This window comes from Falco biarmicus, chromosome 4 (genome assembly GCF_023638135.1).
Source record: "Falco biarmicus isolate bFalBia1 chromosome 4, bFalBia1.pri, whole genome shotgun sequence".
Classification (NCBI taxonomy): Eukaryota; Metazoa; Chordata; class Aves; order Falconiformes; family Falconidae; genus Falco; species Falco biarmicus.
In genome coordinates this window covers 37,141,558-37,154,967 of record NC_079291.1, presented here as the reverse complement: position 1 = coordinate 37,154,967, position 13,410 = coordinate 37,141,558, and the positions used below count along the sequence as shown (strand labels likewise).

The 13,410-nt window shown below is 35.6% G+C and overlaps 1 protein-coding gene across 9 annotated transcripts in view; it reads left to right on the top strand.

The window, feature by feature from the left end:
* Nucleotides 1-13,410, top strand: part of AKAP9 (A-kinase anchoring protein 9) — a 120,770-nt gene that overhangs the window by 54,625 nt on the left and 52,735 nt on the right. For 8 of the 9 annotated variants that reach the window (XM_056335597.1, XM_056335596.1, XM_056335593.1 and 5 more), the window contains 10 exons: nucleotides 302-440; nucleotides 941-1,038; nucleotides 3,000-3,105; nucleotides 3,530-3,728; nucleotides 6,762-6,855; nucleotides 7,672-7,767; nucleotides 9,297-9,668; nucleotides 10,636-10,860; nucleotides 12,259-12,399; nucleotides 12,948-13,048. In XM_056335597.1, coding sequence (XP_056191572.1) covers nucleotides 302-440; nucleotides 941-1,038; nucleotides 3,000-3,105; nucleotides 3,530-3,728; nucleotides 6,762-6,855; nucleotides 7,672-7,767; nucleotides 9,297-9,668; nucleotides 10,636-10,860; nucleotides 12,259-12,399; nucleotides 12,948-13,048 — 1,571 coding nt within the window. The remainder of the gene's footprint in view (nucleotides 1-301; nucleotides 441-940; nucleotides 1,039-2,999; nucleotides 3,106-3,529; nucleotides 3,729-6,761; nucleotides 6,856-7,671; nucleotides 7,768-9,296; nucleotides 9,669-10,635; nucleotides 10,861-12,258; nucleotides 12,400-12,947; nucleotides 13,049-13,410) is intronic. The other variant, XM_056335590.1, reaches the window with a different exon arrangement.

Below are 13,410 nucleotides of genomic sequence, written 5' to 3'. Positions count from 1 at the left end.
GGAGGCCTTTCTTTGCAAGATTTTAATACTTGGCAGTTCCAAATTAAATAAGAATTCAAAAATATATGTATTTATGTTTTAGCTGAAAAGTTTTTCCATACCTGTTTCTTTTATCAGGAGTTTTAAAGATTTTCTAGGTCCTTATGACAGAACAAAACATCTATGCCATCATTTCCACAGAAGATAATATTCACAAAGTACTACTTTCCTGCCAGCATTTTTCTTGTTTTGTTTTAGAATTGTGATTGATAAATTAACAAAAAATTCTTCACTTTTTTTTTTTGTTTAATTTGTTATGCAGGCTTTGTGTTACAATCAAAAGGAACATTCTTCACCTGCTGTAGAAGCTGGTGATAGGGGACAGGATATTTTCCACGAAACTGCTGCTGTGAAAGAAAAACTGAGTGTAGAATTACCAATACATAGAGGTCAGGCTCAAGGTAATGACATTGTACTATCATGCTGGTTAAAAGAAAATAATAAATTACTGATTTCAAGTATTTCAGACTGGCAATTATACCATTGGTTGTTCAGGTGCTGATTAATGTGACTAAATAGCTGCTTTAGGGATTTCCTCACTGTTCTGAACCACTTCTGATTTTTTTTTTTTATTATGGGTATTTTCTTGTGCTGCTTTCATTGTAGTGGAAATTGGTGAAAAAAGTGGTTTGGGTTTGTTTTCCTTCCCCTTCTCCTTTTGTAGAAGAAGCTAGCAGCTTTACCAAAAAAATCATATATATCAATACTATATAAAAATGCATCCAAAATTTGGAAGGGGCCTCAGTTGTTTCAATAATATGTAATGTTTATCAGATAATTCTTCATTAGAGAACTTGTGAACAATTCACTGTATTAAAATTGTTAAAGTTTGTGGTAAAATGTTTGATTTCAGTTGGTTGGTTGGTTGTGTTTTTTCTAAGTCCCTGGTTATGTTGTTTAGCTGTGCAAGAGCGTATGGATGCACTTCTACACAGGATAATGGAAGAGTACAGTAGGCTGAAAGCACTTCAAACACAGCTGATAAAGGATTGTAAACAGGTAAACATTTTTAATATATATAAGTGTTTGAATTTTCTCTTGCATGAATTCCCTCTGAACGAGCAAAGAATGTGTTTGCAATTGTGTTTATGTATTGTGGTTGAGTGCAGAGGAAGGCAAAGATTTGATAAAGTAGAGAAAGCTGCTACCCACGTCACAGAATTGTGGAATGGCTGATGTTAGAAGGAACCTCTGGAGTTTATCTAATCCAACCCCTCACACAAAGCAGGGTCAGCAAGAGGAGGTTGCCTGGCACTGTGTCACATCGAATTTTGAGTATCTCCAAGGATGGAGAGTCTAGTGGCCAACCTTGTCTTCTTCAGGTTACACATTTCCAGTTCTCTCAGCCTGGCCTTGTAAGACAAATGCTCCAAGCCCCCCATCCCCTTTGTGACCCTCTGCTGGACTCATGCCAGTATGACCATTTCTCTCTTATACTGGGGGTGCAGCACTGGAACCGGCAGTCCAGATGTGCCTCACCAGTGCTGGGTAGAGAGGAAGGATCCCCTCCCTTGACCCTATGGCGAACACTCTTCCTAATGCAGGCCAGGAGGCTGTTGGACTTTTGTCATAATGGCACATTACTGATTCCTGTCCAACTTGGTGCCTAGGCCCCCACGTCCTTTTCTGCAAAGCTGCTTTCCAGGTGGGAAGTCCTCTGCATGTACTGGGGCAAAGGGCTATTCCTCTCTAGGGTGAAGGACTTGCCATTCACCTTTGTTGAACTTAATGAGGCTCCTGTCAGCCCATTTCTCTGGCCTGTTGAGGTCTCTTGAAACAGCAGCACAACCGTCTGGTGTATCAGCCACTCCTCCCAGTTCCGTACAGTCTGCAAAGCTGCTGAGGGTGCACTCTTGTCCCGTTATCCAGGACATTAATGAAAAGATTAAACAGTATCGGTTCTAGTATCAACCGATTAGGTATACCACTAGTTACTGGCTTCCAACTGGACTTTGTGCAACCGATCACAATTTTTTTGAGCCCAGCAGTTCAGCCAGTTTGCAGTTGGCCTTGCCATCCCCATTCTTCATCAGTGTGTCTGTGGGCATGTAATAAGAGGTGATGTTGAAAGGTTGGTCAGGTATGATTTCCCCTTTAATAAATCCATACCGAGTACTCCCAAATGGAGTATCTTCTTGGCTTTATATGTTTGGGAATGGTTTCCAGGATTATTTTCTCCATTGCCTTCCCAGAGATCAAAGTGAGGGTGACTTGACTGTAGTTCCCCAAAACTTTCTTACTTTTCTTGAAGTAGGAGTGCTTTTATCTAGTCCTCAGAAACCACCCTCAATCACAATGTCCTTTGAAAGATAATTGAGGATGGCCTCGCAGTAACATAGACCAGCTCCGTCAGCACTGCTTGGTGTCTCCCATCAGGCTCTACCAAATTTTTCATGTCTCATTTGTTCCCTCACCTGATTCTCCTCCACCAAGGTTGTCTTCCTTGCTCCAAACTTTTACACTTACCTTGGGGGCCTGGGATTCCTAATGACAAATTTTGTCAGTAAAGTTGGAGTTAGTTACTTCCATGTATTAAATAGAGTACACTAGCCAATTATATCAAGAGATGGTTGCAGGTCACGTGTATTGGTGGATATAGATGTAGAAAAAAAACATTTGTATGTGAAAACTGCATCTTGGGCCTGAGGAGGGTATTAACGTTTACCTCTTCTTCTTGGAAAGGAAGTATAATGGTCCTGGAGTCAGAGGAATTATGACTTAACAGTTTAGGTCCAAAGAGAGGAATTTGAGATTTACGGTGGACATTCTACATAGGCTGATCATCTAGCTAATAAATGTATACTTGGTCATTCGGGCTGTAAAATGAAACATGTAACACTGGTTACGCTCTCTTATGCATTGACTATCAACCTTTCTTATATGTTTATAATTACAGTTAATATGTTTGCATTATTCCTGGACAAATTGTCATCACTTGTATTTACTTGATTATTTTTTAGGTCAAAGAACCATGGCTATCTTCTTCACAAAGGAGGAAAGAAGACAAACCTTGCCACCTGGAAACACGGAATGAGTGTCTGCAGACCCCTTCTCAGGGTCCAATGGGTAAAAAGATGCATATGTTGTTCTTAATGAGTACATATTCAGAGAGAGAGAGGACAATGACTTCAAATTTTAACTGATTTATAGATTGCTACAGCTTAAAGCGCCTAAGAGATTTTTGCAGATTTTGCAGTATGATACTCTTGATAATTTTTTTTTTTTTAAATTGCTGTAATATTTTGGAATTACATTCTGTGAAACAGTTTTGGTTTAGGCTTTTTTGGTTTTCCACCAAAAAGTTCTGTTAGCCATATCAAATATAGTTTTGCAAAATTGAAGATGAAGTTAGAATTATTTGTTATGGAAAAGTAATTGATATGATATCAGAATAATTTTTAAACCACGATAATTATTCAGTCCATCATTGCTAATAACTTGAGAGGGAGTTTTATTATTCCCATCCACCCACCCAATAACCTACATATAGATTCTACAGTTCAAGAATATTGTTTGAAGGAGATGGGGAACCTTAAAACACAGCTTGAAGAACAGCATGCTCAAGAACTGGAACACCTCCGGTCCTATTTCCAACAGCAGCTGAAAGAACGTGAAGAGAGATACATTACAGAGATTGTCCATCTGCAGGACAAGCTTCAGAGTGCTGGGGTGTCCTCTGACCGCATGAGGTATTAATCTGTTCTTTAATCCTTGTAACTTTGCACTGCGTACAAAACAAGTGTTTCAGGTAACCATTTGTGTAAAGCTACGTGTTTTATTTCAAAATTTGAGAAATTCTTTATAAAAACATTACTCTTATGTTGTTCCATCAGGAGTTGTTGAGTGTTATGAAGAAATGACGTAAACATTGCAAACTAAGTAGTGCAGCATTTAGAATTTATTACATTTTTATAGTTAATAGAGGCTGATTTGATAATTGGGATAACGTACAAATGTCATTTTGTATAGATGAGCTTTTTAGCAGTAATTTCAAAACTCCTGACTTGATAGACCACTTTTAAGCCTTGAACTTCCAGGCAGTGTACTTTACAACTAAAGACACCTGGTTAAGAGACAGTTGCATGAAATTGGTGATTTTCTAGAATTATATGTAACAATAAAGTTCATGGCAGAATTGAGGTCCAGTTAATACGTTCTGGCTTTCACCAAATTGTGGGCCATGGGATACACTCAACAGCCTTCTCCTGGCCCTGACTTTTGTGGCCATTCAAAACTGAAAGAGTTGAAATTGTCATGGGGGAATCCTGACAGCTATGGAGCCTGCTTCTGTTCCCCGATTCTTTCATTGTCTCCTTGAATGCGTTCAAGGAGTGGTGGGTGCTTTTAATTGTGCCTGATTCAGTGTCATCTCTGGTTTCCTGTTCTTCTGTTTTTGACCCTTGTATTCCTTGCATTTACTTACATTATAGTTTAATTTACTATCCTACAAATCTGCTCAGATTCTCTGCATTTTTCTTTTATCTGAATCTCCCTTCTGTGAGAGAGAACTGTGAGGGCTTGTTAGTCAGACCAGTGCCCAACTGTAAAAGGCAAATGGATAGACACAGTGGCAATAGGATATGCTACTGAAAAGGGGGGGAAATTGTCTAAATGTTTCTGGAAATTGTTAAATACTTGATATACTTACCACAGTACACCCTTAAAAAGCAAAAGGACTGTGGTAGGATAAATCCTTAGAAGGCGAGAGAAATGAAGATGAAAGTATTTTCCTTCAACCATGACCCATCAGAACCAAACCAGCTGTTTTTCCGTTATTGTTTGATCACAGCCTTTTTTCAGCCATCTGTTTTTTCTAACTTTTAAACAGTTTTCCTTTCATTCCTTAAAATATATTTCTAATCTTGGAAGTGGCAAGTAAAATAACCAAATCTTTTTCCTTCTATGAATTAACACTTATATATATGGTTTTATAAACAAGAGGTCCAAGTTCTGCAAATGATTATTTATCTGTAAGACTGAGACTTGTAATTTTATATCACTATTTTTCACTATCTGCCTTGTAGAGTCAGTACATGTTTATTAGTTTATTAGCCTGAGTTTGGTTTTAAGGGACTATATGGCTTCTTAATTACTTTTTAATTGGTTAAGGAAAAAAAAACCCTATGAGCATTTTCAAAATGCTTTTTGTAAAACTATATACTTCTGTATGTGTGCTGGCCAAGACAAGGTGTAGATATTCATATATCATTTTTAAACTGTTTTTAAATGGATAGTTAGTGTTCTGATTTAATCTATGCTAACTATTCACCTAAAATACTCAAAATTCACTTTACATATGTTTAATGAGAATTTATAGTGTTTATCGATATTTAGGAGCTAACAGTAGGGAGGACATTTCCCTTGAAGTGTTGCATTCTCTTAGCTTTCATACTTGAATGTTTAAGGTTTTAAACATTAAAATTAAACTGGAGTTTTACAGGAAGAGTTCCTAGATTGGTACCTAAACTGGTTTCTAATAATGTATGGAGGTCTGTCTCGTTACATCTCCAGCTGGAAGAGATGAGTCTCTTTTAATGGTGTAGTCAGTAGCCTGTTGAATGATCTCTTACATACTCAATCTCCATACCTGATTTGTTGCTGCATCTTTTAAACTAAGATCTGAGTATAGCTGTGGCCAAGCGTGGGAATTTTTGTAAAAACCCAACCCAACCAACCAGTTGCTACTATTCATTCACCAAATGAAATGTGAATGCTAAAAATAATGGGTTGCTCTTGTAATTAAAATTCTCACAAATTTTATAAAAACTACTGTTCTGGACTCCATTTCAGGATTATTTATGCCAGCTCTCAGATCTGAGCAAAAGGAAACTTCATGGTCTATGTAAAACCCTAGCGTAGTTAAGACTGCAAGTCTCTCAGACAATAAACTTGCCTGCTAACTTAAATTTGTATCCTGTCTTTTAGCAACGTGTTAGTTCCTTTTTGGTAGCAGATCACAAATATTAGAGGAGATATTTTTTTTATTATTTTAGGTAGTTTGATACTGTATCTTTTCCTTTTGGCAGTGTAATTCTGTTAAGCCTTTTTCAATATGTAGTGAAAGGGGAGCTAGAGTTTTGGTGATGTGTGATGTTACTTTGGTGTTTATTGACTTACAGCACTGTGAATACGTAGAGCGGTTCTGTTGGAAAAGACTGTCTCTGAATATATTTCAGCATGTTGTTATCTAAATATAAAGTGAATCAGATTTCTTACTATTTTCCTGTGTATGCCTCATCTATATAACACAAGAGGAAAGAAAGCAGTGCCTCTGATAAACATAAATTTAAAAGTATCAAAATAAATATAACCATTTTTTAGGGCTTCATACACATAGCCATTCTGGTTTCTCTCATAGTGTTATGATCCAAACAGGTGCTTTTGTCTTCATCTTTTTGTGTATAGTTACTATGCATGAAATATTCTCAGGTAGCTTTAAAAGTAAGTTTTGTGAGGTCATTGGCAAAACTGGTGTTAAGGTGTGTTGCACTGAGAGGAGGAACTAGCAATTGGAAGGCAGATGAATTACCTTGTCAAGTGCATGAAATTAGTGGCACAGGAGAAGGTGTGTTCTGAGGAAAATATTTGAAGTTATAGGTCTTTGAATATACATAATGTATATATGTATTTATAAAATGCATATTTTAATGGAGGAAAAAAAATGGATACTGAAATACTGACTTATTTAAATTTCACCCCCTCTGCTTCTTTTACTTTTCTAGTGTATCCACAGATTCAGAAATAAACCTAAAAGAAGTTTTCAGGAAAGTGAAGTGCACTGAAAATCATCAGCAAAGAACAGATGAAACACTGGAGGTATCGTATAACTCAGTTGACAGCTAATATACATATGGTCAATATAATACAGATGCTTTAAATTTTAAGATGAAATTGAAATATAGACTAATATTTGGTAGTATTAAAGTAATTATCTTAGTACTATGCTATACTATTAGACCATATTAGAGTAAAAAGATAATGTTTGCTGAAAAACACTTCTGGAAATTATCAGGGATAAAACTTACTTTATTTGTCTTGGATCTAAAACAAGACATTGGGGTTGGACTGCTTCTTACGAAAGTGGAAGAAAATTAGTGTTCAAATTCTGGGATTTCTCCAGGAGTCTATAATATTGTGACTCTTCTTTAAAAACTGGTTATGACAGAAGAGTGATTTAAGTGAAATCCTAATACTTTTGAAGTATAGACTGCACAGTTTTGGAGAAATTTTGCAAAAGTAATCCCAAAGATCTTAGAAACCAAATGCAAATGGAAAAGACCCCATACATTTCTCCCCCTCTACTGCTGGAAACCTGGCTCAAAAATTCTGCATTTTTAAAAATACCAATGCTGTTTTGCAGTGTGATCCTGTGCTTTCTCACCTGTTTTCTCTGCATTTGACAATTCAAATAGTGCTGGATGAAGAGCTGTTGCAAATTCTACTTTTAAAATTCATGTTGAACCAGAAACTTGAAGTTTTTTTTACCCATTTCTTTTATGTTGTGCTACAAAATTATGTGGTTTGCATGAAATGAAGATAACCTAATTGAAGAAAAAAATCTGTCAGATTGAAACTTTGGAAATTAAATAAAAGCACAAATACATGATCTGAGATTTCATGGTTTTCTTACAGCTTACTAGTGCAAGTGAAATGGGGAATGATGATCTGGATGTCCTTCAATTGCTAGAAAAACAGTACCAAGAAAGATTAGAAGAAGAGATAGCAAAGGTATTATTTTTATTTTCGTACTTAAAAACGTGTTTAAAAAAATTGACATTTTCATTTGCCATTTCTGAATGGGAAAGTCTTTAAAAAAAACAAAACGAAACAAACCTGAAACACTGTGGGTTTTTTTAGCCGTCTGTCCTATTTGTGACTCGTAATTTCTATTTATGTAAGGGGGTGGTGGTGGTGTTTTGCTTTAAGATGCAAAAGAGACTAGACAACATGCAACCATACTTGATACTAGAATTTATTTAGGAAATCCAGAGGTTTAGAGAATGAATTTCTCGCTACTGTAGCCTTAACAGCAGGTCAGTTCAAACGATTTTGCATTTAACAGTTTCATACAATTTTCTGATCATATTTTTTTGTGCATTTTAATATGTTGTGTAAAATGTGTAGGTTTTATTTGGATCTGATGACTTTATTTAAAACATGAAAAGTAAAATTAAGATTTTAAGGTGACATATTAAATTGTGGATTTGCTTACTTTTCGACTTCCAAAAATCTTTTCACTTCATTGAGAATGAAAAATTATCTCTGCTTTCCATTATATCATGGCATAAATAAAAATCAGTTTAACATAAATCTAAAATTGGGAAAAACAAAGGAGTACTTCTTAAAAAGGTTTACAGTCAGAGTTAAGAAAAATGTTATAGCCAGCACTGGGTTCTGGCATTAATTTAAGTAATCCACATTTCTGGAGTAAAAGTGCCATTTCTCTCATCTGCTGCCCAGAAGACCCTTCTTTATGGGAAGGTAAAGTACGTGACTGGTTTGTGTTTTCTTAAGGGCAGTTTTAAGTTCAAAAGACAAACGCATTATCTGGAAAGGAAGTATTAGGTCTTTTCAAATATAACACTTCTGTATTTATTATACTATATTTTTACACTTTTTTGTAGCTTATGCTATAAATGGCTGTATTCTAAATCTAGAAAATAACTGCTCACATGATTGGAAAAGGGATTTATTTGTATTAGAAGGAGATACTTAGCAATACTTACAAAACTTACCAGTCTGTTGTAACTGCAACTTCAGCTATTTAATGCCAGTAGAAGTTTCTTTCTGATCTAGTAAAATTCCTGTGCTGAGTATCAAGTACATGGCACTACTGTCTTTGTACAGCCCAAAATTCCACGTTGGTGAAACATTTACAAAGGATAAATTGGTTAGAGGAAGCTTAGCAAAACTGCACTTATGTCAGTATGCCAGGACTTTTTAAAGTCGCCTTATAGAATCTTTTTTTCAAAAAGGACAAGTTAATTCTGTGGCAAATAATGCATTTTAACTGAAAATAGCATCACATTTTAATAAACTACCTTAAATACAGCATGTCTCTATTTTAAGATGTGACTGTTGATGAGATTGGCAAGATGTCTCTGTTCTTTTGCCTGTTTTCCTCAGGAAAAAAAAACAATGTAGATTGTAGTTCAGAACTTTTAGTACTTATATAATTGTGGTCAGCAGTGAGATTTCTTCAGCAACAGGAGATGCTGTGAAGCATGAACTAATACAGACTTTTCTTACTTATTCAGGTAATTGTGTCAATGAGCGTAGCATTTGCCAAACAGACTGAGTTGTCAGGAATTGCTAGGCAGAAGGAAGAAGCAGCACAAACACAGATTGTACCTCAACAGGGAATGCATTTTGAAATTAAAAAGCAATGTAGTGAAGAAGAGGTTGACAGCCTTCTTAGAAAAACAACAGGAAAAAGCAGTAAGGATGAAGAAGAATTGCAATCACTTTGCAAGGAACTCAGTGAAGAGTCTGGTGAGATCAACTTGCCTGGAGAACGGCTTCATGCTAATAGCAAGCCTGGTTGCTTATTAGTACAGACCACACATGAACCAGAGATTTCTGAAGAACAGTTTCCCAATGTCAAAGGGCTTTTGGCAGAAGAAACACAGGTAAGTGGGGTGAGGAAAAAAAATGGCAGCATGTAACACTATCTGAATAATTTTTCCAACAGATTTGCAGTTGATATCAATGAGAACTGCAAAGAAAGGTTAAGACGAAAATTCCATTTAAATATTTCCCTTTCAAAGAGGTGACAATTTTAGACCTAAATTACCTACCTGTCTTTCCTGCATTCTGCCTGTCGTGGCGTTATGCTGTGCTGTGAGGAAAGGAATAGAACATAACACGGGTTACATTAAAATAGATTATTCCATTTTATGGATAAAACTGTATTGCAGGCAATAAATTCTATAAAGACATTTTGTAAGCTAGGTTATATTCTAGTGTTTATACAAGGAACAAATTAAATATAGTGCTTAAAGAGTTTGAGGCACTTGTGATAAAGGCTATCAGCTGAACATAAAAATTATAAAAGTAATATGTAAAATATATATTTAGCATTTCAAAGACATGGGGTGGGGCTAAGGTGGAATAAATATGGTAAAAAGCAGTCATAAATTTTCACTCCACAATTTCATCCTATGTTTAATGTTTTTTTTAATTAAATTTGGCATTAGCTGGACTAAAAATTATAGTTTCAGATTTCCATAACGGTTAAATATTCTGGTCTTGTATTATCTTGATAGTGAATAAACTGTAATATTCCTGTTTTGTATGATACTGCTCTCAAACATCTGCTGTTGTACACACACTGACACGTGTGTTTGTCAGCCAGTGTGTTTTATGTTGAAATCCCTGCCAGCTAAAAAGCTAAGTGTTAACACTGTTCACAGTTATTTAAAAAAAAATAATTAAATGGAGAATAATTGTAAGCCTGGACTTCCCAAGAAGCTGGCTACAAGGTAATGCTTTTGTGATAGCTACTTTAATTTGTGGAAGTATTTTCTAAAATTTATTTAAATGTTTACTAAAAACTGTCATTGAACATAAAATGCTAAAGTAGGTCCAATATTTCAGCGCTACAGTGTGATGATGGCATCAGACACAGAAACGTCAAGTGAGCTGTTGTTATATGAGGAACGTTTGGAAGACATGCGACAGGAGCTAGTACGGCAATATCAGGAACATCAGCAGGCAACAGAATTATTGAGACAAGGGCACATGCAGCAAATGGAACGCCAAAAAGAAAATCAAGAGCAACTCTTAGCAGAGCTTGAGAGTCTTAAAATGCAACTAGCTGAGGTAATAACAGAGTTTGACCCAGTGGGTTAATGTGGATTAACAAAGGGACATCACCAGGCAGAGAGATATTTATTTCTATTTGTATCTCTCTGTATGTTGAGGTATACATATATTTACTATATGCGTGCATACACACATATGTGCATATATATAAACACATATATGCATGTATGTATAAAAGGCATATTTCTTTAATCAAAGCTCAGTCAGTGATGGGTCAGTTTAGACTTCTGTAAACCTGGAGAAAACCTGTAGTGCTTCACAGCAGCCGGAAGAGTGAGTGCAGATGCATTGTAAACCATGCCACATTCCAGGTGGATGGAATCCAAAAAGATCTGTGTAGTTTCATGGGAAACAGCATTGTTTCCTTGCCTTTTTAAACTTAACTTGTCGTCACTCTGCATCTATTCAAAGCCTATAGTAGGTATGCCAATGAAACTCATTAATTTATCTTAATAATTAAGTCTTCAAAAATAACGTTGTTTATAGACTTGCTTTCAAGGATTTCTTCCCTTGAAAGACAAACAGAATCCAGAAGAATTTGTCTTGCTCTGATTTAACTTCAACAATGTAACAGTACAAAAATGCACCTGGAAATAGTAATCAGTGAATTCTAAAATTCTTTGATTTCACTGTGGAGTGGAGCTTTAGGTTCCTTCATACCATATCCAGACCTGGTTCTGTTCTGCTTAAGTTTGGGATCAAGGAGCTGGGGAATCTAGAGAGCCAGTCACTTGTGTCCTAGTTGTCATCTCCAGCAATGTCAGGTGTCTGTTTCTCCTAGCTGCTTTGTAGGTGTCTTTCTGTCATTTGTCCTGATAATCTTTCCTTTCAGTAGATACATCCTTTCTCCTTTTACCTCTTCGTCAATTTGCAACTGCATCTTTTGTTAGAGGTTGCAAATTGCAAATTCCTGAAACTAGAAAAACATTAAGTAGAACTTACACTGCTGGCTTTTCTCCAGTTTTTAAAGCCAAGGATGTTTATTCATAAGAATTGCATAGAAATGCATACATTGCATTTAAGCCATGAACACTTCTAGCTCTTCTAAAAGAGAGTGTGTGTAGGCTTTTTATAAAAAGAACTTATTTTCATCTTTTTTTCTGGTGTGAAACATACTACAGCATGTAATATCCAGAAATTCCTTCCAGTTTGCATTGTGACCACTGTGTTTCATAAAAAGCATAAAAATTTCACGAAAATCTTGAAGGTATAAGATACCAAAAGTATTTATTGGCTGCATTCCATTCTAGAAAGCTTTCAATGTCTGTTTAACCATTTAAAGAGGTGGACTGAAATTTTATTGTGCAAAATATGTAAAAAATTAGAAGTGACAGGACTCGCTAATACTCAGAAGCTTAAAAAATTGAGTGTGCCTCTATGACACTTCTTTCTTAGCGTGTCTCAATGGAGAATGACAACCTGGTTGCAGAAAGAGAGCGAATACTTTTAGAAGAACTGGAATCATTAAAACAACATTCTGTACCCGGAAAAGAGAGGCTGCTTTGCCAGCTACAAAACAGCAGCACGCAAACAGAGGTAAATATGGACTTTGATTTTCTTGGCAGCTGTGGCATGTAAAACCAGTAAGATTCCTTTTTGCTGCTACTCTTTTTATATAATATATTTTCCTAAAAGATGTTGGTTATTGCTTGAACAAAGGTTTAAGAATCAAGAGACGGTACTGGTAGACGTAGTTTTTTACTTCAGCTGAACAGAAGCTAGTTTTAACAGTTTGAAGGTGGGGATTATTACTATAGCTATTTACTCAGGTAAACTCACATTTCCATATCACTATAGCAACACCAACAGAAAACACAAGGACTGTTTAATCACTATAACAAAGTTCTTTCTAATAGGCCCTGCCTTGAATTTCCTGTTTTGGTTTTATTTATCTTTTAGTTAATTTTTCCGTGTAGGAGGAGTTATTTCTTGGGTTTTGAATTTGGTACATAAGTTTTATTAACAGAACACAACTAAATTAGGTTTTAAATGTCATATTCTGCTGTGTGTAAGAATGTGTTGATTCTGGCATGACAGGATTTCTGTCCTTTTTGTCTTCTCTCCCTCTGCAAAAACTTACTCAGAATGAAAATGAAAACCAAAAGGATGTGAGACTGCAGATCTTTGAACATGAAGATGGAGGAAGAAAGCCTGATGAAACATCAGCTCTTCTTTCTAAAGAAAGGTGCATAGAACTCTTAAGAAAACGTTTTCTAAGAAATTTTGAGAATCATGTTCTTGTTGTTAATAATACTTATAAGCTTTATTCCGACTGATGATAATGGCATTTTTTATTCTAGATAACTATATTGCTAAGTTTACAGACTTAGATTACATAGTGTCTTATTTTTCATAAAGCCCTAACAATGTAATGGCACAGAAGATGAGACAAATCTTAGCCTATTTTACTGTATCTTTCATTTTACACACGTATAGAATTGTATATATCATCTATACACATGTATTCATATACACATTGTATGTACATATGTGAAATACGTTTGTATGAATATGATTGTTACATTTCGTAATACCTTTTGACTATTC